We start from the raw sequence: 26,497 nt of genomic DNA on the forward strand, positions 1-26,497 counted from the left end.
CGATACGGACCCTTTTAATGTGGATACCCTGCAATACAGATGTTTTTGGGAGGAACAGAGGTGCTCACATTAAAGAAGCACGCCCCGCACATAAATGTGCGTCTACTCGGGTAATCTGCGTAAAAGAGACGTGTCTTCTCGTTCGAGTCGACGCACCTTGACAAGGTTGTCGTCGGGCAGGCCGCAGCCCTCCTCCTCCTCCTCCTGTTCTTCCGTCATGGCGACTTGCACCGGGGGTAAGGGTGCCATGGGCTGATACTGAGGGCAGGTCTTGTTGGTGCGCATGTGGCCAATTGCACCACAGGCCCCACACTTCAGCTGCGGGAAAAAAAAGATGGCGAAAGTCACGGGAGGAGAGAACGTAGAAACTGTACGCGGTCGTCTCATTGCCTCGACAGTCGCAACTTTCGGTGCTTTTTAAACCACACAGTCGACAGATTATGAGTAACTTTGAGGCATTAAGTCGCCTCATTAATACATAGTTATAAAACAAAAGTTAGGCGGCGTTAAAATAAACGAAAGATGCAAGGAGCGGAGTACATGCACGAGGTACTCTGACTTGTGTGTTCTGTTCCTTGGGTCGTCTATTTTCCTATGTTTTTATATCTTATTTTATTTATTTTTTTTATTTATTTTATTTTGATTTTACCATCTTTTTATAATTATGACAAACTCTTACAATCGCTGACTGGAACGGTCTCCAAAACACGCCTGTGCCCGCTAGTGGCCATACCTATATTTCCTTCTGGATCCTACCTGGCCGACATGTATTTAATTCCTTCATGCTGTATTTATTTAAATCTAAAAACAACCTCTTTTTTCTCCTAAATTTTAAATCATTATTGGATGAGGGGGGTTTGTCTTAGAATCGGGTGCTAAGGAATGCAACAACAAACCGAGATAGAGAAACCCGGATGAGTTGAAAAAGTCTCGAAATTGGGCAACACGTTGATGCAATTGGTCGGAGTTGTTTTGTCGAACCTTTTGGCGCAGCTACAAGTCCATTTTGGAGCAGCGAAAGAAACTTTGGGAGCAAGAGCCCCGCACACGTCAACTTCGGTCCTACGACTGCAAATACTGTGCACTAGGATTCATGTGTTGGCCTATCCATCAAAAAAAACATTATCCCCTTTGTCTTCCCCCTTCTGTGCAACCTTTTGTCAGCACCGCTAGCACGGCGTGTTTGACTTCCTCACGAAAGCTTCAAACATAAAACTAACTAGCCGTTAAATTGGAATTGAAAAAAAAAAACATTTAATAAGGCGAACTTGTGCTTACAAACATAAACCGGAAGGAACCGTACATTGTGCAATGGCGACGAAACAGTGACTGCCTCAAAGCAGCATGTTACAGCTGTTTTCATACATCATTGAATGTTCCAAATGGAACATTCGATGACAGCCGAGAATGTGACGGAACTTTCCAGAAGAATACAGAATTACAAAAGAAAGATTGGGACCGACCGGGGTTCGAATCCCACTCCTCCGCAAGGCAGTCGCGTGCGTTGCCAACTTCGTCACGCACATGGCAATATGCTCAGTGACGAAGGACAGTATGAACCAGGGACTCAAACCCAAAAATATAGTGTTTCGGTTACGGTTACCGTTTCCTGTTGATATCGGTTTCGTTTAGCTTTTTTATGGTTTTGGTTACCAATTACACATGACTAAAAACCGTTTTTTCTTCTGTCGGTTTCTTTAATAATTTGTTTTATTGCGATGCTAGACAGCTGTTTTATAATAAACGGTTTAAAGTAGTCTTAGATGTCCAACGATGGGACATTCACAATAACAAGAACTCAAATACGTCTTGGAACTTCTGATTGGTCAAAAGTTGCACACGTGTCTAGCTCCAACCTTGTTCCCTGCATTTCTTTGCATTATATAGTTTGATTCCCAAGCATACATGCTAACCCTCCTACTTCAGGATCATCGCATTCTACAGCGTGAGCAAAATGGATTAAATGCACTTTAGACTGACCGCATAAATCAGTTTCTTAACTTATCATGCTGGCATTTACTACAGAGGTGCTCGAAGCTGGTGCATTCATTGATTGAAAGTATGAATACATGAAACCTCCGGAGTCAAAAGAAAGAAAATAAGTGGTTTTGTCTATGGAAAAGTTATCGTTAAGCCTTTTATCTCAAAATCATCAGAAAATCCTTGTGGGCTACTCTGGCATTTAGTACTACGGTTGAAAAATTTGTGAAATGGAAAGAAAATAAATTCGCTTACCTATTCTCCACTTCATTTGGCCACAGTAACACATCATATCTTTTTAGTGTACATGCAAAGTATAAGAAAAACATAGTTTCTGATTTTTCTTGATCTATTCAGGTGAGCCAATCTTTCCACAATTTTAGCGAAAGCTTCCACCAACTTCAGGCACCTCTGTAGTAAATCCTAGCACGACACGTTAAGAGCCCGATTTATGCCGTGCCGTCCCTTCAAACGGCCATTTATCCCTTTGACCCACACCGTATATAATATATAAAAAAAAAAAGAAAACACAGCAACTTTGTTGTTTGGCAGCATCATTAAACAACCCTCAAAAAGTTCCCACTGGATGCTGGAAGAACCATTCCCACCTTGTCGTCGCTATAGCTTGTTGCAACTTAAGATATGCAGGGGAGGCTACAGCCCACACTGAAGGCAGGAGCACAACTATAGCCCTCCTCTAGTAAAATACTGCTAAGTGGAATAAAGTAGTAAAATTGAGAGCTGAGCTAGTTTTTGAAAGTCAAACATAATGTAAATGCAATAGAGCAAAACAAGGAAGTCCAAGGGGAGGAACAAACAACACAGAAAGCTGTAAAAATATGTCCTGTGTTGTTGTTCCTCTCCTTAGTCTTCGTTGTTGTGCGCTGTTAAACCTACGACATGTTTGCTATTTCCAAGCAAAATGCATGTGTTTAGAGGATCGAACGTTTCTCGCTGCCCGATGCTGTGACGCTAGATTGTTTTCCGCTGGCTCTGCATGATGGTCAATTTACCTTGTTTCTTTATACCGGCTACTTCAGGCCAGGAACATCGGCGGTTTTGAAAGAACCGAGTTGGATGGACGAATCAATATTCTAACTTACTAGTTAATACCCTGAAGGCGACACATACTGAATACATGCAGCAATTGTAGCAATATGGCAGATTAAGAAATAGAGACTTCTCACTATAAGCTCGACCACTAAGTTTAGACTGAACGGCAATGTATTACCAAATGCACCTCTCGCTGAAGGTAACTGTGTCAAATGGTCACGACATTTCAAGATCCCTCCTTCATGTCATTCTTGAGAAGAACTAATATTTTTATTTTTCGGTTAATATCTGTTATATTGGTAAATAATTTACGGTTAAGGTTACGGTTTTCACAAATTTCAAATAATGGTTTCGTCCCGGTTACGATTACTGAAAATTTTTTGTTTCTAAACGGTTTTCGGTTTCGGTTACAGTTATTGTTTGAGTCCCTGGAATGAACCACTACCGCGAATAATCATTCACAGCAGTTTTTAGGTACAGAGCGAAAGGTAGATTATAAATTATATACCACGGAAATAATGGTAGAACTGTATAATATTGAGCACTTATTAGAGCCCCTAAAGGTTGTAATAAAACTGCATTATCGATTCAGATAAAAACAAAACTCTAGTCATTTGATTATTACTACCACCAACGACATTTTATACGTAGAACTCCGAGACAACAAGAATAGGCATCTGAACGATAAATGAGCCCTAGAAACAGTCCAGTCGGACTCGTTAAGGTTATTCCCAAGCTTCCAGCCTTTGCTTTAGGTGATGTAGTCTTAATTTACTCCGGTACATTTAATGAACCGCTGTAAATGTACATACGGTACATTTAATCTGCACATACATACATTAGTGCATTGTTTCTTATGGAACACCATCAGAAATGTAGACACCCTTCGACGGTTTGTCTGGCCAACCTGTGCAAAGGGTGGAATGTGCTCACCTTCAGCTGTGGCTGTTCCTTCTTGGGCTTCTTTCTCATCGGCAGGTGTTTCTCTTTCTCGGCGTTGCGCTTGAGTCGCCGCAGTTGCTCTTGGATTCTGCGTGGCACACACCACCGGCGACCTTGTCAACCTCAGAAATTTAGCGGCAGAAAAACAAGAACGAAGGCAAGCCGACGTGCAGATATTAGAAACTACTCTTTTTTCACCAGTTTTGCAACTTGAAGAATGCTGAAAGCAATTTAATTTCCAAAAATTTTGCAAATTGGAAATTAAAAAAATAATAATAATAATCTTGTGAAAATATTATTTTGTGGTGATGATACATAGCGTAGAATTACAAACTGCAAAATTTTCTGCCCACAAAATGTTCCCCAAAACCCACACTTGCCAAAATTTGCCAAATACTGAGCCCAGAAATATAAGATTGTTTACAGCGCTGTCAACGATTGATCACCCAAATATATCGACACTATGGTAATGAGACACCCTAAATAGACCACCACTCCTAGTCATAAATCTTTGTGTCTGCGAAATATTCACGAAACTCTGACTTTGCAACAGTCATGAAATATTGAGCCCCCCAAAATAGGCTGTTTATTTTATGACCTACTTTTCCCATCCAGGCTGTTTAACAAAAATGTATTTTTCTTTCCATGCATCCTTTAAAGCAGCGTTTCGGGCTTTTGCTTGATCTCAATAAATACTTTTCAGCTACTTTCCTTTCGAGCTTACCGAGTATCTCTTTGTCTCGTTTATGATGGCCGACGCAAAAAAATGTCTTTTTCTAGCATGACTAGAAAGGCCACAAATCTGAGAGCTATTCTCCACAGGAACAAGGTAATGCTTTCTCCATTCCGAGATTGACAGCGAGGCATCCATGTCTTGTTCTACATTTTTCTTACACCTATTTAGGGAAAGCGCCATAACGAGCTGCGACAAAATAAGTCTGCCTGCTCGGGTGAATGGAAGGTGGAGTAAAAGCTCCAAGGTGCAGTGCGGGCCGGAAAGAGGCTGAAAGGACAGACCTTCGACGCTCCTTCCTGATCTCCTCCTTCTGGTGCTCATCCAGAGTAGATGCAAATTGGCGTCTGAAAAACATACAGACATGCGTACACTTCAAAACAGGTTGCATAAACAGCTCGAAGAATCAGCAGTCCATTGCTGATCAACTGAAAGAAAGCTCCGGCGTTATTTTAAACATTTTCAACTAAGTACATTTCCTAAAAGAGCATAAGAAACTGAGCCTAGGGCAGCAAGTAAATTTCCCCAAAACGTTTTTTAGATAATTTTAAAGCACAGCTCTCAGGCACCCGTTTCCGGCTTCAGCATCGTCGCCGTCGTCATCAACATAATTGCCCGTTGCATTATGGGACATTTCTCATTATGACGTCACAAAGGTCACGAGTGATGTCACAAAGGTCACGACCTTCACAGTGACCTTCACAGTGACGTCACTAGGGTCATGAGTGACGTCACAAAGGCCACAAGTGACATCACGAGGGTCACGAGTGACGTCACAAGAGAGGAGGGAGGAAGCGGGAGGAGAGGCATACCCTCTTCTCCATACCCTCCCCTACTCTTCCTCCTCAAGAGCTGTGCTCTAATTCAGCATTACAAGGAGTTGTAATTGTCTTTCATTTTTTAATCGCAGAAATAACTATCCTGTAACTTTACTGGCCCGCCATCTTATTGTGACATCAGATGTATAGACATCATTACATGGGCATCTTGGGCCTGTTTCGACCAGCATCAGAAGCAGTCAGAAGACCGTCGCGATTGTCTGTGGGACAATTTGTCAAGCTTATCCGAGTCAAGCAATGATCAATGTTTTAGGATTCTCAGCACGATGTTTCGGATGATTCGCCGACATCGCCTCCGAGGGGACCACCCGTGGCGGCTGCATTCGCAATACGCCGACATGTAGAAAAAGATGCCGCTTGAGAAGCAAAACGGCATGGAAGGTTTTGTTCGCTAGCACGGTCCAAATTGTTTTCTCGCACGACATGAGGCCTATAGAGCTGGCGTTTGCGTCGGACTGCTCAGACCCACTTCCGTCGCTGAGATGGTTGGAAACCGATGAGATGTCACTTTGCTGTATTTCTTCGTGGTGTTGTTGCACCCCACAGCACAGCACCAATTCCCACCGCCCTCTGTCGCATGCTGCGAATAGCCTAAACCAGACGCATTTCGCAAAAATACAGGCGCTCACTATCAATCCCTACAACGTACAACGCCGTGGAGGAGGAAGCGTCGTCTGCTCTCGAATGCATTTGACGTCATGAGCGCCCCCGCTCTTTGTTGCCAGTAGAGAGGCAGCCAGCGATTCAAAGGTGCCCACGTAAACTTCAAAATTAGTTTTCTCGAAAGAAAATTTATATATGCATTACCGTAGAATACCGCGCATTCGCCCACTCCACATTAAGTGCCCGTATCCAAATTTCTAAGATATGAAAAAATGTGCACAGTACATTTATATGTAAAATTGATGATCGGAAAAGCGCCCATCCCCCATTTTTTTGCGATTATCTCTAAATTTTGAGTGGGCGCTTGCCCGGTATTTTATGGTAGGTATTTCGTAGACATACTCAGGGGTGGATATCTACTCCTTGGTGAAAATCATATAAAAATCAATGACCATCAATATTTCACCGAGGCTCAAGCGGGGATATGACCTAGAAAAATAACCTTGTTTTTTTTTTGTAAATGAAGTTAATTTTGAAAATGGTCATCTTACCATAGGTCTACAAGCAACTGATTTCTACAAAATTTCATATGTTTTTTCTGCACGGTTATCTTGTCATCAATTATTTTTGGTGCTTCGGTGCTAACAAAAGAGATGGAGATAGGGACACTTTGAATGCATTTTTGTCAATTCCCTTTTGTCAGTATAAATTTCATTTTAGACAGTCACTCGTTCGAGAACGAGACTGAAAAAGAGGCTCATTCTTAGTTTCCCCTAACTGAAATTTAATTTAAAAAATGAGCCTGTGGAACTATACATATATATCTTCCTTTTTAATTTTACTGCTCCCTTTTATAAAAAAAAATGCTGAATTTGTTGAAGACACAGAAGGCCTAAAAGTTGCTAAAAGTTTTTAGGAATAATGTCACGATAGAAATAAATTACTTTTCGCAAGCTCTTGCTCACAGTCACACTCTCCAGAGATTCTGCTTTGCCTCTAGCAATTAAAAATGTTTGACGTCGCATTCTTCTCCCAAGGACGTACTGATTCACCAATGTTAACTAGTGCTTTCCCGGTAGAAATTGCTATAATTTTCTTCCCAATTATTGTAGAGAGTTGAAACTTTGCACTACGTCCTATATCCTGACTATAGCAGTCTACGCTGTCAAAATTATTTAACCTAAGGCGGGGGATCCAACATTGACCATTCTGGCCAATGTCCTCCCTTAAGATTGCCGAAGCTGATTCTTTAGCATCTGCTTGTGAGATGCCCGGCAGCTAAATACATCCGTGACTCAACCGCAATGCTTGTTGGCGAGAAGAAAATAGGACCACACCAAACATATCAATCGCTATGTCACTAAACACTATTAAACATTATCGACAGTCCGTCAATGGTCAATGAGACTCCAATGGTGCTGCAGCAGGCACTAAGCCAGGATTTTGTTTCGGGGGGGCCCGCCCATGACAAAATGCTGTATAAGGGGGAGGGGGGAGAGGAGGTCCCAGCAAAATGGAAAATTTCGGGGGGCGGGGGGCCGGGCCCCATGGGCCCCCCCCCCCCCTGGCTACGTGCCTGTACTGCAGTGACAAGCGAGATGTACCTACCACAATCGACGTCCGCAAAATCAAAGACTCACATGAAGTTGGGATCCTTCGTGGTGCGTATCCGGACGTAGGTGTCGATCACCGCAGGCTTCCGCACCGTCTCGATACGGACATACTCTCGTCCCTTCGCATTGCGGAAGGTGCGGTAGATCTTCAGGATGCGGCCGTTCTGGAACACCCAACGCCCGCCTTTTCACTCCCAGAAGACGGTCACCCCGACTTGCACAAGCTTAGCCACAAAACAAACTGTTTTTAATGCACACAAAAACAAGACCAATCAAACTTGCTTTGTATCTACCTCCTTTTTTACTTCAACAGTTATTCTTTCTTTTTTTTTTTTTCTTTTCTTTTTAAAACACCAAGAATGCACAGGTTGATGTGAGGAAGTATCGTGTGGGGTGGCTCAACGTGTTGTCAACATGTGACTTGTGCGAACGTGCACAGTCGGTTCGCGGAGATGGAGTTTGGCGGCTAATCAACTGGGTCAACTCGCCTAGCTTCCACCGTGCCGGGCCACAGCATGCAATGGACACTCGCAAAGTCTTAGCTCGCTTGAATGAGAATGCAATTCGGCATTGAAATGAGAAAAGCCAGAAGCGCCATACCTCGTTTGACCGAAGACTCGCCATGGACGTGTTATCGTCGTCCTTGTCCGTCTTCGGCTTGCCGTCTGTAAACGAAACGCCGGCAGCCGATCTCGGTGAAGTCGGGTGGCAACAACATCAAGTTTCCGACCACACTCAACTTTCCAGGTTACTTTCAGTTACACCTTAGGACTATTCCCAAACTGGCTCAAAGCTGGATCATAAAATGTAAAAAGTTATCACTTTAATCTCGGCCTTTATGCTGGTGCACCACGATAAAGACCTTGGGTAGCGTCGGCCAACCTACCACTGTTCGGGATAGCTGCCACCAGGCTTACCAACGTGCCAGCCGACGACAAACCTCAATAAATTCAAACAAGGTTCATCAACTACCAACACGCATTGAAAGTTCCATGCTGCTTTTATGCATTAAGCATGAAAACAGCCTGAGACTTCCAACATACGCAATGCTGCACAAATCAAAAAGAACTCGAGCAAACGTCGGCATGCACTTGACGCAACCCAGTTTCCGAGTCAACAAAGCTTGGATTAGCTGGCAATATGATTCCCCTGGATCGTTTGACGCTAACCTTGCTAACGACTTTACCTCGTGAGAACAGCAAGGCAAGAGAACGAGCAAAACAAAGAGAGCCCAAGAGAGAAGAGTCACCTTTGTCCTTTTTCTTCTTGTCGTCACCAGCACAGGAATCCTCTCCCATGATCAACCGTTGCAACTCACGCCGCTCGGCCTCTTCCCGCTCGTGAGACAGCTGCGCAGGCCGCACAAATCACGTCGTCAATCAATCATAACCCGACTGCATGCGTTGCTCACACCACAGCTCGAAAACTGAGGCAGTTTTTATATTGAAGCTGTTTATGGCTAGAGTTCCGTGGAGTTTTCATGTTTATGACTAAAAACTTTATGCTCGCACAATCACACACGCAGCACGTGCATGCCTTCCTCGTATAAAAGATTCAAAGTAAATAACCAAAATAAAGCAATGACGAATGCACGTGCAAGATGCCATTTGTTTTAGGCTTTTGCTTTAGAACAGTTACTGCTGGAGACGCCGGCACGTGCGGTGCAAGGAACACCGTTCCCTGCATTCTCCTTGATGCTTGAGTAACTTAGCAATAGTAGGTCTATTCAGTAGATTAGCTATCAATAAACACCATTTTCAAGATCAGTAGCCTCTCAGGTAGATAATGAAGGTTTCTCAAACATTTGACGCTGTGCAATCCCCGTCAGCCATGTCTACGCTTGCACCGCCCTCTCTTTGTTGTCGTTCCAAGCGCTTGCATGCCTAGTTTCCTTTCCTTCCGCTCTCCCGGGGTACTGGTCCCGTCACGCGTGTCTACTTTCTGCCGGGTGGCGGTCCCGCCGCATGTGTCTACTTTCCTCCAGGACCTTGGGGCGGGACTGTTGGTGCATAATCAAAAAAATAAAAACAGCGCACAGATGAACACAAGGACAAGTAGAAGACACAGACAAACACAGCACTGACTAATGACGTTGTTAGTTAGCGCTGTGTTTGTCTGTGTCTCCTGCTTGTCATTGTGTTCATTTTTGCGCCGTTTTTATTTTTCCAAGATATCCTGCACATTTCTGGTTTAATGCTTCGTTAATTAATCCCTCATAAAATTCTCCAAAAAACTTGATTCCGTAAATTAAAAAAGAAAAAACTCGATTCCGATTTAGCTGAGGCAAGGAGGCCTCAAAGCAGAATTTGACACTTCACTAAGAAACTGAGCTCTTCAGGTATGACGGTTTGTCAGCATTTCACTGGGTGCAATATGAATGATGCGAGACACAGAGACGCTACAAAGTAGGTTTGCAAAAATTCAAATTTCGAAATTTTGGTTGTCTTGCTATGTTTTTAATGTATTCCTAAGCCGCTTAATTCGAATGGCGTTTTCGTGCAATTAAAACTTTTTTGTTCTTGCAGCCCCTTTGGGTGCGCTTCTTTCCGAGCACCGGCACTGCAGAAAGACAACACCCGTGGAGCTTGCTTCCGCGGGTGTTGTTTCTCGGCAGTGCACCGATGCTCGGTGAGAAGTACACTCAACGGGGTTCAACCGGGCACACATGGGCTATGAAAACAGGCACCACGCAGAAATTTCCATAGCAACCTGAGCGGACGTTGCGACGTGGCATAGGTCCCCGTCACAGTGTCCGCGCAAGTTGCTATGGAAACTGCCGTGCGGTGCCCATTTTCATTGCTTGTCTGTACCCGCTTAATAGTCCACATTAGACAACTTCTTGGGCTGATGAACAAGCTTAAATTTGTTTTGACCTATCAAGCAATGTCAACCAGGGGTGCACAACGTGCAGCCCGTAGGCATGACATTGCGATGACGCCAGATATTGAAAACCTGTCTGCCAGATACAGTATAGACCACTTACAGCGTAACCGCTTATAGTGCAGGACCGGGTATAACGCGGTTTTTTTAAACCACCGGTTCACCTCCCATAGAACTCCATGTAATTACATACCGCTTAAAATGCAGGCGCGCGAAGGGAAATACCGGTTATAGTGCGGCTTTTGGCACAGCCTGCCGACCGCGCCGACGACCGGAGCAGCGAGCACGCTTCCCTGTGCGACAGTAGATAACGGCGCTGACGGCGCGAGTCGCAAGGGGCACTCGCGGGGAGAAGCGGTGAGAGAGGCTGCAGTTGCCGTAGCGACGGAGGGACGCACGCACGTGTCGTTCACGTGCGTGCGTCCCTCCGCTGCGTTGGAAACAAAGAAACAAACCGCAACGACAGACCAATCGCAGGTCGAGGAGAAGTGTTCGCGCGCGTTGCATGCCGGTCGCGGGCCGGCTGCTTCTATCCGCAAACATGGCGTCGGTTGTGATCGTCGTCGTAGACGGCGTTCATCTCATCGTTCTGCGTAAAAGCGCTATCCTTGACTGTGAATTTTCGTTGTGTGTCGCTATGATAACCCAGCACGTACTAGAAGGGAAGATCCACCTACTCGTGCGGCGATGCCGTGGCGGCGCTCTCAAGACGGCAGAAACGCCCGTGTCGTTGTGTTTGTTTATTTCGACTACAGTGGTGCTTTCTAAGCATTTGTGTCCTCGAACATCGCCCGGATTTCTTATTTGGCGCATTTCATGCGTGTGCTCAAGTTCAAGGTATTATTGGCGCGTACCGTATGAAGGATGCGAATTTTCACGCGTTTTCATCTCTGGAGAAAAGTGATTAGGGTTAGCAATCCTGAACGCTCGCAATGGCCGTCCGCAACCCTCGACGCCGTTAAAAGGCTGCGCCAGGCAAAAGCCGCTCATTTCTTTCAAAATGTGTGGCACACTTGAGACAGAACTGTACTAGTCTGGTGAAATAAAGACTGTCCTCAAACTAAGCTTTATTTTTCATCTAACATAAAATAAATTGTTTTACAAAGGTAAGTTGTCTCATGGCATGTATTTTGGCCTGAAAAATTGATGTTTTGGTTATAGCGCGGTACCGCTTATAGTGCGGATTTTCGCGACTCCCGAGACATACGTTATATGCGGTCTACACTGTATTGAAGACTTGCGCAGTTCCCAATTAACATATTTTTGGTCTGCATCACTTCAAAGTTGTGCATCCCTATTCTAAACAGTCCACGACAAACAACATTTCTGAGGGATAAATAAACTTGTCATACATTTCACAAATGTTTCATGTGTGGCACACTTGCTTATTATGATCAGTAGACCTATGAAGAATCAAATATCTGCTTTGCATGTGTAGCCATTCATGTGGCAAATCATAATTTTATACTGCATCATATGTAGATGAATTTCTGATACAAATTCAAGCTTCTTATAATTCAAACAAAATTCGCAGCTTCCTGGAGTTTGAATTAATGAGAGTCTACCGTAACACCGGAGCAATTTCTACGGCACAATGGCGAAAGAAAGAGGACCTGTGAGCTGGTCTTCTTGTTGGACAGCATGTTCTCTATGTTCTTGCCCATCTCCTCGATGTCCGAGTCGTCCTCGGAGCTAGAGTCCTCGTCCGTGGACAGCACCTCGTGCGAGGACAGCACCCGGTTCTGGAGGTCGAAGATGCGCTGGCACTCTTCCTTATAGCGCTCCTGGTGCTCCGCTATGCTGAACCGGTTGCCCCGAGCAAACTTGCTCATCGCTGAACCAGAGCGAGAGAAGGCACGGGGGAGAAAACGCCATGAAACAGTTGACAGAAAAACGATTGAGGTACACCTAAGCATTCCTTGTGAGTTGTGAATGCGAAAGCATGCAAGTTGCTCGTCCGCTCCCTCTTTCGTCTGCTGCGTACTTTTCATCGCCGGTCGGTGCATGTGCTCCCTGGTGACCTTGGACGCTCCGCGCTGATGAACACACAGCGCCATAGAGTGAGCAGTCGTGGAAACTGACGAGCGCAGCGGCCCATGGGAGCCCCGTCAAAGCACGCCAATGTATCCAACGGAAACTATCTGCTGTTTTCGCGCTTCAGAGTGATGACGTCAGCTCGCTCCATGAGACAGTTAATGCTTTCGCATTAAAAGTTGCAGCTAGTGGCGCCGAATACTCCCAGGGTGGCAAAACCCGCAAGCTTTGTTCCACACACGGAAAAGAGTCACAGCACCAAGTCGCAGCAAGCAAAGTGTTTTGGAAGACTATGTTGACGTATGGCAAAAGGTTTGTTCCATATATAAACGAAAAGCTATTTGCTTGCACAGTTGCTACGCTCACTTAGACCTGAACATAACAATCAGGAACATGTGACAACACTAGGGAACGTCTCAATAGGGTGCTACCGTACCCATGCCGGGAACTCGGGGAAACCTTGGGAAACTTCGTAAAACGCTCTGTACCATGGCTGTACTCATACACAACAATACAGCAACCGAGGAGATAAACTGCCTGTTCACACGGTGTATGCGGTGAATCTTTTTTTTTATAAGTTGCAAGACAATCAGATCTTATACCAGCTCGACATCCCAAGGAAAAACAAAATTTTTCTCAGAGTTTGTAGGCTCTACAAAGTAATTCCTACAAGATTTGATTGTCAGAGAAAACAAAACCATTATGTTTGTTTTACTTAAATTGCGTGTGTTTCGATAAAAAAAAAGTAACTAATCTCAAATGCACGCATGTCTAAATTCACGACGTAAAAGGTTAAATCAATAATTCTCCATGAGGAACCCAGCTTTTTTTTTTTTTTCCTCATACACTTCGGTTCTTGAAGTGATAAGGAATATGGAAGAAATTCCACAGAAAAAAAGCTCGGGATGGGCAAGTCGGACAAAACTGGGTCTTGCCCTGGGTAAGACGGCTGCATTCCAAGCACGCACTAGACGCGCTACGACATCAGACCCAAAGAGGAAAAGGTAAAGAGGTGCCCAAACCTACCCTCCTCTCCGGCCTTGGCTTGCTCGGTCGAGAGCGTTCGCACAACATCAATTACCTCCCAGCGCGACAACTTTTTGATCTGAAAGAAGAAAAAAAAAAAATAAAGCAATGAGAAACCCGAATGCGAATTGGGACTCGACAAGAAACATTTTCCACAAACATCATTGGAGGCCATCTTGTCAGTGGTCGCTACGGTCAAATCTGTCTCAAAGCATCCATAGTAGCTGCTCTTCCCGCTACGTGAAATGACAGAGTTCCCCAAGTTTCCTCGACTGCTCTTGAAAACGCGTTGTAGCTGTTTTAACTGTCGGAGGCACTTTGAAGCATTCGAATGGACCGAATGACTACGGAGAAGGACTGCCTTACGAATCAGGGCGGCACGCACCTCGTCCTCGGGAACCCCAAACTTCCTCAGCAGCTGCTTGGCGTTGCTGAGCGACAGGCGCCGAAGGTCGGCGTCCGTTCCGGTCACCGTTTTCTTCACAGGCTGCTGGCTGCCACCGTCCTCCTGTTCCACACACGGAGATTGTACCAACTGTCACCGCCTAGGGCAAATAGTCAAAACAATGCGTAGCCCTCGCGACTGGCTTGGTAAGTGCACTAGAGCTAGAACAATGAAATTCTAGTGTTGTGCGAATATTCGAATTTCCGAATAGTAGTTTCGAATATTACGCTATTCGATATTCGATTCGAGAGCAGTTGTAATATTCGTGCTTTTTGAAGTGTTGGCGACCTCGAGTCGCGTGTTTGTTTACTGTTTAAAAATACGTAACAAACATTTTCTAAGTTCAAAAATATACTCACACGTTCGGCAAAATGGTACAAATATTATGGTGGAAACTCTCAAATATATTCCTTGTAGTCATTTCATCAACTTTGTTTAAAAACGGGCAAAAAAAACGACCAATGAGCTCCAGCAGCGCCTGCGCCATCTTTGCCCATTTTGGCGCCCTGTATTCCAATAAATAACTCATACATGAATTATTTAGCTCTCATTCTCACAAATCAGGCCACTTAATAATTGCACGTCTGCAATGATTATCTTGCATGCAACTTTGCAACCAAGATTTTTTAACAGCAAGTATTCGATATTCGATTCGAAAATATTCGGCCAAAATCACTATTCGCTTCAAATTCGATTCAAAATCAAAATCCACTATTCGCACAACCCTATGAAATTCACAACACTAACCTATTGACTCCTAAAATTGGTACTAGTTGCAAGTTTTTCGGCACATAAAGAAAGATGGGAATTGAAACCAGAAAAAGACACAGCTCATTATCCAGTGTTCTTACGTATATGAGGATCTTAAAAATAGCAAAAAATAGTGAACAAATCAACTTAATTTAAAGAACACATGCAAAGGAAAAAAAATTTTTTTTAGACAGCTTAGATGGAAAAAGGATGTCATAAAACGATTTTACAACGAAGAAACAAAATTTTTAGAGCTATATTTATGGCGCTATACGAATTTGTAGTTGGCGCTCGCGGGAGCCGCCGCTGGTCACGTGGTAGGCCCGCGCGCCGCTGCGCTGCGTCGCTGCCGCACGCTGAGTGTTGTGCGAACGCCGCTTCAACGCGTTTCTCCACGCCGCCGTCACCGCCGCCGCACAAGTTCGTCTGCTTCGGGGCGCCGCCGCCGTCGTCTGACCGGCGCACAGGTCTATCACGTCTGCTTGCGCTTTTTCAGGAGTTTCCTTTGGGCTCTAAAAGTTACTTATTCGTCTTGGTTTTTTGTTATACTTCAAACAAAGATGAATAAGTTACTTTTAGAGGCCATGGGAAACTTCCGAAAGAGCGCAAGCACCACGTGATAAATAAAGACCAGTCACGTGATAAATACAGACCACTTTTCCGCGGTGCCCGCGGGCACCAACTACAAATTCGTTTTGCGCCATAAATATAGCTCTAAAAATTTTTTTTCTTCGTTGTAAAATCGTTTTATGGCGTCCTTTTTCCATCTAAGCCGTTTAAAAAAAATGTTTTTTTCCTTTGCATGTGTCCTTTAAGGGGACAAGCACCAGGGGAAATGTTTTTTTATCATTAGTTATGACAGTGGTTCTGAAATGGGGGTCCGCGGACCTTTGGGGTTTGCGAAGGCATTTTAGGGTTCTGAGAAGCCCTGTCTCATCAGTCAAACCCAAGCAATAAAAGTTGTATTTCTTTTAGATTCAGATGAAACGTTCCAATTTTTGGGTGAGTTGTCCTGTTGGTATGTAAATAAGAGAAGTCTACTTCACACTAGCCCTTAGTTCTATTCATCTCTTAAATCATTATAATTAATTAACCTATCCATTTCCCCTCCCCTTATTACAAACGGGGTCCTCCATCATCTCCGCCGATCCACAGGGGGTCCGCGAAATATCAATGGTTGAGAACCACTGAGTTATGATATTGAAATAAAATTTCTACAGTTTGTGGTAATTAAAATTCTTCTTTTTATAAATCTGTTATTAGACTTCATATAGCTTGCTTTTTTAGGTTCTCAATGCAATGTGCAAGCAAAAAAAATATGCTCTTCTGTGCAGGCATGGCAACACACTTAAAAAAGCCTAGTAAACTAAAGTATATCACCCCTTTAAAGCACTGAGTGCAATGAACAACAAAAATAATGTGTGTGACACTTATTTTAATTTTAAAAAATTTTAAAATAGCAAAATTGCCATTTCAGGGGGCTAACAAACGTTTCTTAAAATTTTTATAAACATACATTCTAACCAAACATAGATAGTTGCATTCTATACATTCTAAAGTATATGCATGCCAAATTTGGTTGTGATACGACAATATTAAGATCAAACATTCTTGTGCACAAAGAGTGAAGATGCCCCAAAATTACATAAAAAGAAAAATGTGTATGAATGTTACCATAGGTGCATATCTATACTCTTTCGCGGTGCGGAAAATATTTTATTCATAAATTTTTGAGAGAATTCGAAGCTACAGAAGGCTGCAATGGAGGGGAGATGGCTAGGCCTAGAGGTCAACGTAAATGTGATTGTGGGCAACGTCACAACCTCAAGAACCACACAAGAGTAAGGGCTCAAATTCATGCTGTTGTGGGTTGCCTGGAGGTCTTCAAATGTGTATTTGATTAATTTCACAATCATAATCGGCACTAAATATTTTTAGACATCAAATATAAAGATTTAAAAATAAAAAGAACACCATAACACCCAAAATCACATTTTTTACAAAATATATTGTTTTTCGACCAACATCTTCCTGTTAATCTTAAAATCATCATTTTTTTTAATTGCTACTTTCAGGCTTTTTCGAAATATAAATGATGGCAATTTAATAACAGCAAATTATAGGTAAAAAGACTTAATTTCAAGCATGCGATAAACCTCTAAAGTAATTTCACTAGCTCTTTTTTAATTTTTTATTTTTTGTCAAGTGCCATTGCATCACCCAGATTTTGACAATGTTTTCACAAATGGATATCAATAGTTAAATAATTGTGCTGTGCATATGTTTATACAGACTGAAGTTAGTCTGCCTCAACAGGCAACTTGTCTCAGCTTTGCACGCCGGTACAATGTTCATCCAAATCGAAACGGGCAGGGGTGGGGAATGAACCCAGGAACTCTAGGTTCTGCAGCACGAGCTTTTGCTGAAAGGATATCACAAAACCTGGTATTGGTGTTCCCTGCAATAAATAAACTGTATCCTAGAGGTTTGCACCCATTGCCACGAACTCGATCAGAAAAGACAACTGCACAAGGCTTGAAGGCTTTGTGACCCGCAGTTCGTAGGTTGTAGCCTCCGAAAACGGCGTCCCTTGCGGACGCCAGCACGTGCCTGCTGCCTTCCACTGTGCTTCGGCTGTGCGCGCATGCCTGGAGCTATTCAAGGTAGGAAGCCCACGCTCCAGCCAGGACAACTGAAGGACTCCCCTGCCCTTCTCATTCTGCCGGCGACTACAACACTGTATTTTGAAAGGAAAAAACGGAACCACACTGTCTCCCCTTTTCTTCCCTCGAAGCCAAAAGTTCCTGCCGGGTTTTCACCAGTGAGCCATTCGGCCTCCAAGAGCATATATGGATCCCAAACATTGAAACATTGTTTGTTTTCCATGTGAGCAATGGAGGGCACCGAGGAAAAAAAGCCGCTACTACGCAGCTTGACGGGCACTCGGTACCCTTATGAAGCAAACAACGACAACGGGAGACTAAAGAGAAAGTAATATTATCAGTAAAAAAATGCAACAATTACACGGACGACATAGTTTTATAGTATGTTAAATATGGCTGCTTTGTTTGGCGAGGTGACGCCAATTTCTAGGGATGCAAGATGAATTTGTGGTTAAGGCAGCACGATTGGGGAGTACGTCGTGGATGTGTCCGACGAGTCTGAGGAGCCAAAATTGTGCAAACGGCGGTCGGGGAGGGTTAGAAAAGTTCCGAAATGTACCTTGGACTGCTGGGGCTTGTTTGGCACGCGCACGTAGGAGAAGCCCTCCCCGCAGCTCGTGGGGTCGGCCACCCCAGTCAGCTGGAGCAGGCACTTGCCCTTGACCGACGAGATGAACGCACGCGTCGTGTTCCAGGGCGCAGCTTTCACCTGCATGACCGTGGAAAGAATGAAGACTCAGTCGAACAACGAGACTTGGAGCGACATTACCACCATCTCTACAGAGTAGAACTCTGATAAAAGGTACTTGTTGAGCAAATGCAACTTTGTGAAAAGTTGGTTTGATTTGCCACGCTTGCAAGACGGTCTTCTTGCCATCCGGTAACTGGAGCTTGTGCCAAGTGAACCGGTTTTGCTTAGTTCCTCAGTGTTTTACATAAAGAGAGATCCTCGTGCATTGAATGATGCACTTTGTTTAGAATGGTATATTTAATTGCATTGCAAAGCATACATGGTGGCCGTAGCCAATGAAACAGCTCAAATCTAGATTGTTTAGAGCTATTAGTGCTTCTCCTTCAACCTGCAATGAAAGAACTTTTTAAAATTGAAAAGGACATCTTGAGCTTGCATTACCCATGAGATGCTACCAAACCACAACATTGTCACCTGTCATAGTGATAAGAAGGATGCACTATGTGAAAGGTCTACATTATAACTGTTATGCGTTGACAACGCACTGACCCAATTAGGTAGCAGTGACGAAACCGCTTTTAAGACTTGGCTATCACAAACTGCGGGCAGTTGTGCTTATTCAGACCGCAATGACTTGCACAAAAGTGATGCTCTCGAGACCGGTTATAACTAAGTCGGTTATAACAAAATAACGGCTACAGCGAAGCGATCACGAATTCCCATTCTCTTTTGCACTTTGTTTTAAAGTCAGTTATAACTAGGGCTCCATGTTTTCGGAGTTTATTTTTCGTGAAATTTGGAGGGTGTTTTTCGGAGTCTATTGTTTTAGCAAACATTCGGTGTTTATCGGAGTTTATTTTTCGTAAATCCCCAATTCTCTGAAATTCTGAGATTAATTTCGCAGTGTTTTCCATTAAAAATAATAAATATTAACCGGATGCAAACGTATGCCAGATAAAAAATAAAACACGCTTGTATCAATTAAGATTTCTTCACTTGAATTTGGCGTTGGTGTCATTGGCAATACTAATTTGTCCCACGCCAAGGTCGCACACAAGTGTGGCTTCGATAAATGTCGATATTTTAAAATCAATAAGCTGCCGGAGGTAGCCGCAAAGAAGCTCGTAGTCACCCCATCAATCTATCCCGTGGTCGCGTGAGGTGGAGTGGTTAAGGATGTAATAGAGAAGTTTTGTCTGCCCCTCTTCCCTATTTTATACAATCTCAATGGTCCATAGCTTTCATTGTTACCCCCAGAAACATACCCCTCTCCTTTCTCTAAATCCCAAATCCCATGGCCCAAACTGGAAACCAAAAGAGTGGCTTTTGTCGTGACGCGAATGGTACGATGACTCGTTCCCCTAAACCAACCTTGACAAGACAAGCCGTAAGACCCTCTTTTGACAACGGTCAAAGGCTTGAAAGATAATTATAGTGTCATTTTCTCAGGACCATTAATCGTGCGCTGCGCAAATAAAAAAAAAAAAAACTTTTTTTTTTTTGTTGCACTTTTGCCTCCTTTCACAACAACAAAAAAGTTTATTTATTTATTTATTTTTTTTTTTCAATTTGAGCAGTGCAGGATTAATGGTAGCATGGGCACATAACAATTCGGATTTTATCGGATAAATCCGAATTCACAAAAATTTTACCAACGGGTGTTTTTCGGATTTACAGTAAAACCTCGTTATAACAAAATGGGATATAACAAACTAATGGATATAACAAAGCAATCATACTTCCCCTTGCCTGCTAATAGTGGGAAGAAATGGACATTGGCTATAACAAACTAATGGTTATAACGAAATAATTACGACCGCTCCTTCAACTCTGTTATAACGAGGTTTTACTGTATACGAAAACACGGAGCCCTAGTTATAACGAAATAGCGGTTATAGCGAAGCAATTTCCAATTCACATTGCCTTCGTTATAACCAGTCTCGACAGTACTACGAGACAGAGGCATAGCCTACGAAAATATGCTACCAATTCAGTCATGCCACCGCTAAATTGTAATTGTCGATCAAACTACTCAAATCACCTCGTCATCCATCTTGACTTGCATCTCTTCGTCGTTCTCGTCCTCGGGTGCAAACAGCGACTTCTCTCCGTAGCCTGCGTCCTGGACAAAAAAAACAAACGCGTTAAAACGAAAAGATATTCACTTACGTTTCTAGTACACTGAAAAAACCTTTTAGTACCTGAAGCATACTTTTGAGACACTCTTAGTGTGCCCTTTGTTTTACTGGCACAACTGGGAGAAATGCCACGTTAGGTGTATGGGACATGACGCCACGACAGTCGTGTCAAGTCACGTGACCCGCAAGTCGGTCAAGCGTGTCCCTTTCCTCGTGAAACCCTGCCATCCAACCCACGTTAGAAAAAAGAAGCGAGGGCCCTACCTTGAGCCTCTGCTCGGCCGAGATCATGCTGTAGTAGGCACAGCACTGCTCCGGCGACACCATGGTGCGAATCTCGTCCTCGGTGGGGAGCCGGAACTCTGGCTTGAGCACCCACCAGTTGGAGTCCATGCCTAGACCATTGGGGGGAGACACGGGATCACCATCATCGAATCGGCAGCAGCCGGCCGCACCCAAGGCCGGTGCTTCGAGAAAGCGTCTCCGAAATGGAAGCATTTTGACGTGAAACATTCTTCGGCTGGGCATTCGGCATTTCGTGAAGCCCAAATAAAAGCCTGGCCGCGAGGCTCAACACCGATTGGTTGACGGGGGGGAGAGGAGGAGTGAGGTGCTCGATGCTGATTGGTTAACGGGGAGGTCGTGTGACCAGAGGGGTGGGCGAGGAGGAGCTCCACCACCTGTGCACACCAAGGAAGAGGAGCTTGAGAGTATGGAAGGATATGGAAGATTGGCAGGTTTATCAGAAACGAGTAGCGGAAGTATCGCTTCATTCTAGAAACAACTATAGAGTGTACGCATGGTACGCGTTAAACTATCTGACGAAGAGCGCCATAAAGTAGACGTCTGGTGACTGGAAACTCACAAGTACCGCTAAACATTTGTGATGCCAGAACATTTCATGTATGCAACACAATCGCCTAGCAATTTGATACACATTTTTCAGAAGCACTCATACGAGACCTGCAACATACACACTGTGTTAAAGGACACGTGCAAAGGAAAAATCATTTTGTTTTAAAGCGTAGATGAAAAAAGAGTGTCATAAAACATAATTAAAACAAATAAAAAAATTTCTACAGCTATATTTACAGCGCGAAACGAATTTGTAGGTGGCGCCCGCGGGAGCTGCTGCTGGTCACGTGGTAGACTTGTGCACCGCCAAGCTTCGCCGCCGTCGCACGCCGAGCGTGGTGCGCCACCGATTCAGGGCATTTCTCCATGCTGCCGCTGCCACCGTAAGGGACACTTGGTGCGCCACCCGCTGGCGTCAAGAATGATGTCCTAGAGGACAACGTCAAAGACGACGTCTACGACGACCTCTAGGACAACATCAAGGATGTCTAGAATGACCCCTACGACAACTTTGAGGGCAATCTCCAGGAGAACCTCTAGGACAACCTCAAGAATGACATTTAGGACGAGGTCCTGGGAGGAATGTCAAAGAGAATGTCTAGGATGACTTCTAGGATGACATTGAAGACGACGTCCACATACGCGCGGCACCTGCGTATGCAGAGATCGTACACATGTGCAACACACAAGCACGGGGCATTCGAGGCCAGATTCCGTGTCGCGAAAACCAAGCAAAGTAAATAAAGAATGCTTTCGCGTTAATAAAAAAAAACTTTTTCCCTGGCAAAATAACAAAAAATGTTTTTTGGAGTTCAGTGTCCTTCTATAGTCACATTGGCCTCTACTGCACCTCCAGCGCACGCGCAAGACCAAGGAGTGGCAGAAGGCATGGAGTGTATGCTGGAGGCCAGGCGCGTGAAAGGCACGCCCCGGAGTCTTCAATTTGTCGGCATTTTTCGAGCGTACGGTCCGAGCCGCTCAAACCAAAGCTGCTCGGCGAGCACGCGCCAAGGAGCACCCCGCCCACCTGTCCGCTTGAAATCCGCGCAGAGTTTGAGGCGCTTGCGAATGCTGCTCTCCGAGTGCGACGGGAAGGCCTTCTTGATGTCCTCCATCTTGATGCGCCGCGGGGAGTCGGTGCTCTTCCAGAAGAGCCGGTAGATGAACACCTGCGCAATTGACGGCGTTCGTGGCGCGCGTCGCTTTGCCGCCGATGTTTTCGCCAAAACAAGTCAGAAAGAGTGAGAAAAAAAGGCGCAAACCTGGAGAAAGTCGCGGACAAAGTTGTTTGCCCGCTTGGAGTTGGGGCCTGGAACCTCGAACAGCGGCAACTCTTGCCCCACCGTGTAGATGGTTTCGACCTCCCGGATGTAGTAGCTGTAATGGAGTAACGTTGTGTCGCACAATCGATCGTGGCGAGTGGTGCCGTCTCACTTGTTTCACAAACAGTACAGCTCATCGGTGCCCAAACGGTACTCTTCGGTATACGACGGTAAGTTTAAGTCGTCTGTCTGGGATGAGAGGGAAGCCAAGAAGGCAACTATAAGAGAAAACATTCCCATTTTGCAACACCCTGTGCAATTGTGCGGCTAGCCTGGACAACAAACAGAGGAAAGCAGATTGCAAATGCTGAAGGTATCAGAGGTAAAACTGCCATAAACATTAGAGCAAAAACGAGCATGCAAAAACATTCACTTCCTTTTACTAAAACAAAAATAGAGCAAAAAAAAAGAAGGGTCTGTTCTTTTTGCAGCGTTCACTTCTGAATGCCCCAGCCACGTGGAATTTATGCAAACAATAGAGTACAGTATCACACAAAATGCAGGAAGACACGGGTGACAGCTTGCTCATCCATCGTCTGAATGACATTTTGGCTAAACGCCGTTTTAGACGTTACTGGGGGTACAACATTTACTCTCTGAATCCCTATTCAGTCGCCGTTTATAGACAAAAATTAACTTCTAAATCCACTCTCTCGCTCTCACAATACAATAATAAACCTAAAGATTGCCCTCTACCATTATACTACACTGGAATGACAAAAGACAAATGACACTAGAAAGACTAGGGAAAGTGTTTAATTTAGGAAGCAGTTCGTCAGGGAACAAGCGCAGCGTCATTGCTCAGTGGTCCCGCCTTACTTCGGGACTCCTCAAGGTAATCAACGAACCGAACAAAGAGTAATTCCTATAGTAATTTTACGTTAGTTGTACAGTTCTTCCATTTCTCTAGTGCTTTTAGTGAATCTTTTACATTTTTTGGCAAGCAATAGACAATTTCCAAAATTCAGTCTGGACACTTTGATCACTACATCATCTGAGGAATGGCATATGTGTCGTACTAATGGTGTCCTTGTGGTCGCTAATGATGGAAGAAGTGGATGACGCTCTGAGGAGGATGATGCAAGGTCATTCAAAACGTTAGTACTGCGCGAGGCAGGAATAGAATACACGATGAGCGTAAGCATTCATTTCTAACTAGGGTTCAGTCAATCTGTTGGCGGCACATAATCGGCTTTACACAAGTATACAATTTTACCACGGCTTCAACGTGGGTCGGTGCTTCGTTCTTACCGGTTGCATGTCTGTCACCATTAAAACTGAGAGATACAGAAAGAATCGTAAGGTAAAAGCACATATTCTCGGCTGCTGTTGAGTAGTAAAAGTGATGGTGGCCAGCAAAATACTACAGACCGCAGGACGATTCCCTCCATTAGTACGGTAAAAAGGTAAATAAACTGCTAATTGAGACACCAGATGGCACTGAATTTCTAAAAGGGTCTATTGTAAACTTTATTGCCACAATCTTTATGTTCCATTTTTACCTTTTTTGTATATTTAGTACATCTAAATATCCAGATATGTATATTAGAAGGGTTTTTTCTTATGTTTTCCCGCACTGCTTTTACAGTCTACGTTCATTACAACAGACCTGGTTACAACAGACATTTGGATATAACATACCGATTTGTGAAGTTCAATTGGCCTTCCTCTACATACTATTGACTCAACTTCATTTCTGCATACAAGATACTCTTCTTACAACAGACCAAAATCTTGGTCAAAATCAAGGTCTGTTATGACGAGCTTAGACTGAACATTTTTTTGCACATTGCATACTGCCAAACTTAGAAAGGTTGTCATTACGATTATTGCTCACCTCTTTCATATGCGTACATGCTACTGAAGACTACCCCTATCTTTGGTTTAATATCTTTTTTGCCTCTGTGCTTCTTTCAAGACTGATTTCACCTTTAAATACCACGGACCTTTTTAAGACTCCCCCCCCTCCCCCCCAACTTGCTTGTAAAAAAACAACAACAAATAAACGATGGACCAATGGCAAGGGTCGGCGAGTCCCTTACTGCTGCCTGGTCCTGATGACGAGGAAGTCGGTGTCCGGAAGGTTGTGCTCGTAAATGGGTGCCCGGAAGAGGTTGTTCTCAAAGGCCTGCAGGCTCTGCCCCGGCGCCAGGGAGCCAAGGAAGGGAGACGTGTGCGCGTAGGCCGTCTCCCCGTACTTGTACTCGGGCGCACCGCTGTCCTTGCCTGGACGCTGAGAGGCACCCGCAACAAGAGTTGAAGCACGTCTCAACTGCACCCGACGTATAGGGTACCGCGTTTTCGATAAACACCAATAAACCTGGAAAATTAACCCCGAACGGTTTTATCGAATTCCGGGAAAACCAAAAAAAATGTGAGCTAGGCCCAATTTTGCATAAAAAAATCCCAATCTTCATGAGGCAAAAATTCTTATCTAATGTTTTATTTTGCGTTAACCAGTGTGGTATACTGCCAGCTTGCAATCTCCCGTAGACGCTTGCTTGCAGCAGTCGCAAGTGTCACCTTTCTTGCTGGTGACGAAAGATGGGGGAGAGAGGTCGATCTAGCATTGTCACTGTAAACCAAGCAGCCCTAACTCTGACACTAGTGTGTGCATTAAAAAGGTTTCCAAGCCCGGTGAGGTGGCCATGGGTCCGTTGCAACCAACGTCTTACAATCTCCAACACTAGAGGATTGTTGCCAGGGTCTATCTCGTGCCCCCAGTTGCAATAGGAATGGGGGAGGTGTGCCCGTCCTCACCCTCTTGTAGTAGTTCTTGATCTTGGTGGCCATGCCCACTTGCATGATGAGGGGTGGGTGCTCCTCCGAGTACTCCGAGAGAATGATGTCCCCGTCACGGCCCGTGAGGTCCTCTGCTGTCCGCATGAAGAACATCTCTCCGCCGCCGGAAGCTTGCCTCTCTTGCTCCCTCATCTGCAGGAAAACAGGCACTGTTACCCCATCACGCACACTGTGCCGCAGAAAATGAGGGTGGACTCGAGAGAAAAAATGGCCACAACATCGGGGTTTTCTAATGGCATTGCTTTATTCCTGGTATAGGTCGTGTACAGGTTCCGCCCGTTCCAGAAGCCCAAGCCCAGCCGGAATTTTGAGTTGGGTTGATTTCGACAACACCTTCATTCCCTAGACTCACCTCTTAAATTTGCTCCCAACACATAGGTATGTTCACTAAATTCCCTAAAATTGCTCCCTATATTCCCCACTCATGACCCCTAGACTCGCTAGATTTGCTACCTACTCTTTGGACTTACTCCCCACGCTCCCTTCCTAAACATGCTCCTAGCACTCGCTAGACTTTCTCCCTAGTATCCCTGAACTCCCTAGCTTGGTCCATACTCTTTAGAATTGCTCCCTACACTTCTTAGACTTGCTCCATATTCCCTAAACTAGCACCATGCACTCCCTTGACTTTATCTCTACAGTCCCTAGACTTGATCCCTACAGTCTCTAGGTTTGCTCCCTCCTCTGCCCAGACTTGCTTCCTACGCTCCCTAGAAGGCAAAAAAAAAATGGCGAGGGAAGCGGGGTTTCTCCACCCTCCTCACCTTGGCCTTCTTCTTGATGTGCTTGAGCAGGGGAATGACCCCGTGGGGCCCCGGCTGTGCCAGAGCCCCGTGGGAGTAGCGCTTGAGCGTGGGCCGGTGGAAGCTCCTCAGCTTCAGGGGCCCCATGTGGGTAGGAAAGAAGGGGGCCCTGAGCTCAATGGCCGGGATGGAGTGCTGGATCAGGTTGCCTCCCACGTTGGGCTTCAGTGCACTGTCCTGGGTCAGCTTCGGGTTATAGAACTCGTCGTTGGAAATGTTGTACGGGTCCTTCTCCATGTTCTGGGCCGGGGGCTGCAAGACAAACCCGCACCTCTCCAGCTCTCGTCGGCCGGTCAAAAAAAACACTGAGTCACTGGGCTGTGCA

At 44.7% G+C, this 26,497-nt stretch overlaps 1 protein-coding gene across 4 annotated transcripts in view; it reads right to left on the reverse strand.

Moving 5' to 3' along the window:
* LOC8039303 (transcription initiation factor TFIID subunit 1) overlaps positions 1–26,497 on the reverse strand; it is a 76,917-nt gene that overhangs the window by 24,396 nt on the left and 26,024 nt on the right. For 2 of the 4 annotated variants that reach the window (XM_040499231.2, XM_042289898.1), the window contains exons 14-30: positions 26,134–26,424; positions 25,328–25,501; positions 24,610–24,800; positions 22,508–22,622; positions 22,273–22,414; positions 20,655–20,785; positions 20,294–20,374; positions 18,121–18,270; positions 14,089–14,211; positions 13,704–13,782; positions 12,257–12,477; positions 9,013–9,112; positions 8,364–8,428; positions 7,791–7,927; positions 4,993–5,055; positions 3,967–4,063; positions 157–318 (exon numbers count right to left, since the gene is read on the reverse strand). In XM_040499231.2, the coding sequence (XP_040355165.2) occupies positions 157–318; positions 3,967–4,063; positions 4,993–5,055; positions 7,791–7,927; positions 8,364–8,428; positions 9,013–9,112; positions 12,257–12,477; positions 13,704–13,782; positions 14,089–14,211; positions 18,121–18,270; positions 20,294–20,374; positions 20,655–20,785; positions 22,273–22,414; positions 22,508–22,622; positions 24,610–24,800; positions 25,328–25,501; positions 26,134–26,424 (2,322 nt within the window). Of the gene's footprint in view, positions 1–156; positions 319–3,966; positions 4,064–4,992; positions 5,056–7,790; positions 7,928–8,363; positions 8,429–9,012; positions 9,113–12,256; positions 12,478–13,703; positions 13,783–14,088; positions 14,212–18,120; positions 18,271–20,293; positions 20,375–20,654; positions 20,792–22,272; positions 22,415–22,507; positions 22,623–24,609; positions 24,801–25,327; positions 25,502–26,133; positions 26,425–26,497 lie in introns of all 4 variants that reach the window. The other 2 variants (XM_040205749.3, XM_040205748.3) reach the window with 1 other exon arrangement.

This window comes from Ixodes scapularis, unplaced genomic scaffold, assembly GCF_016920785.2.
Source record: "Ixodes scapularis isolate PalLabHiFi unplaced genomic scaffold, ASM1692078v2 PGA_scaffold13__105_contigs__length_92229423, whole genome shotgun sequence".
Taxonomy (NCBI): Eukaryota; Metazoa; Arthropoda; class Arachnida; order Ixodida; family Ixodidae; genus Ixodes; species Ixodes scapularis.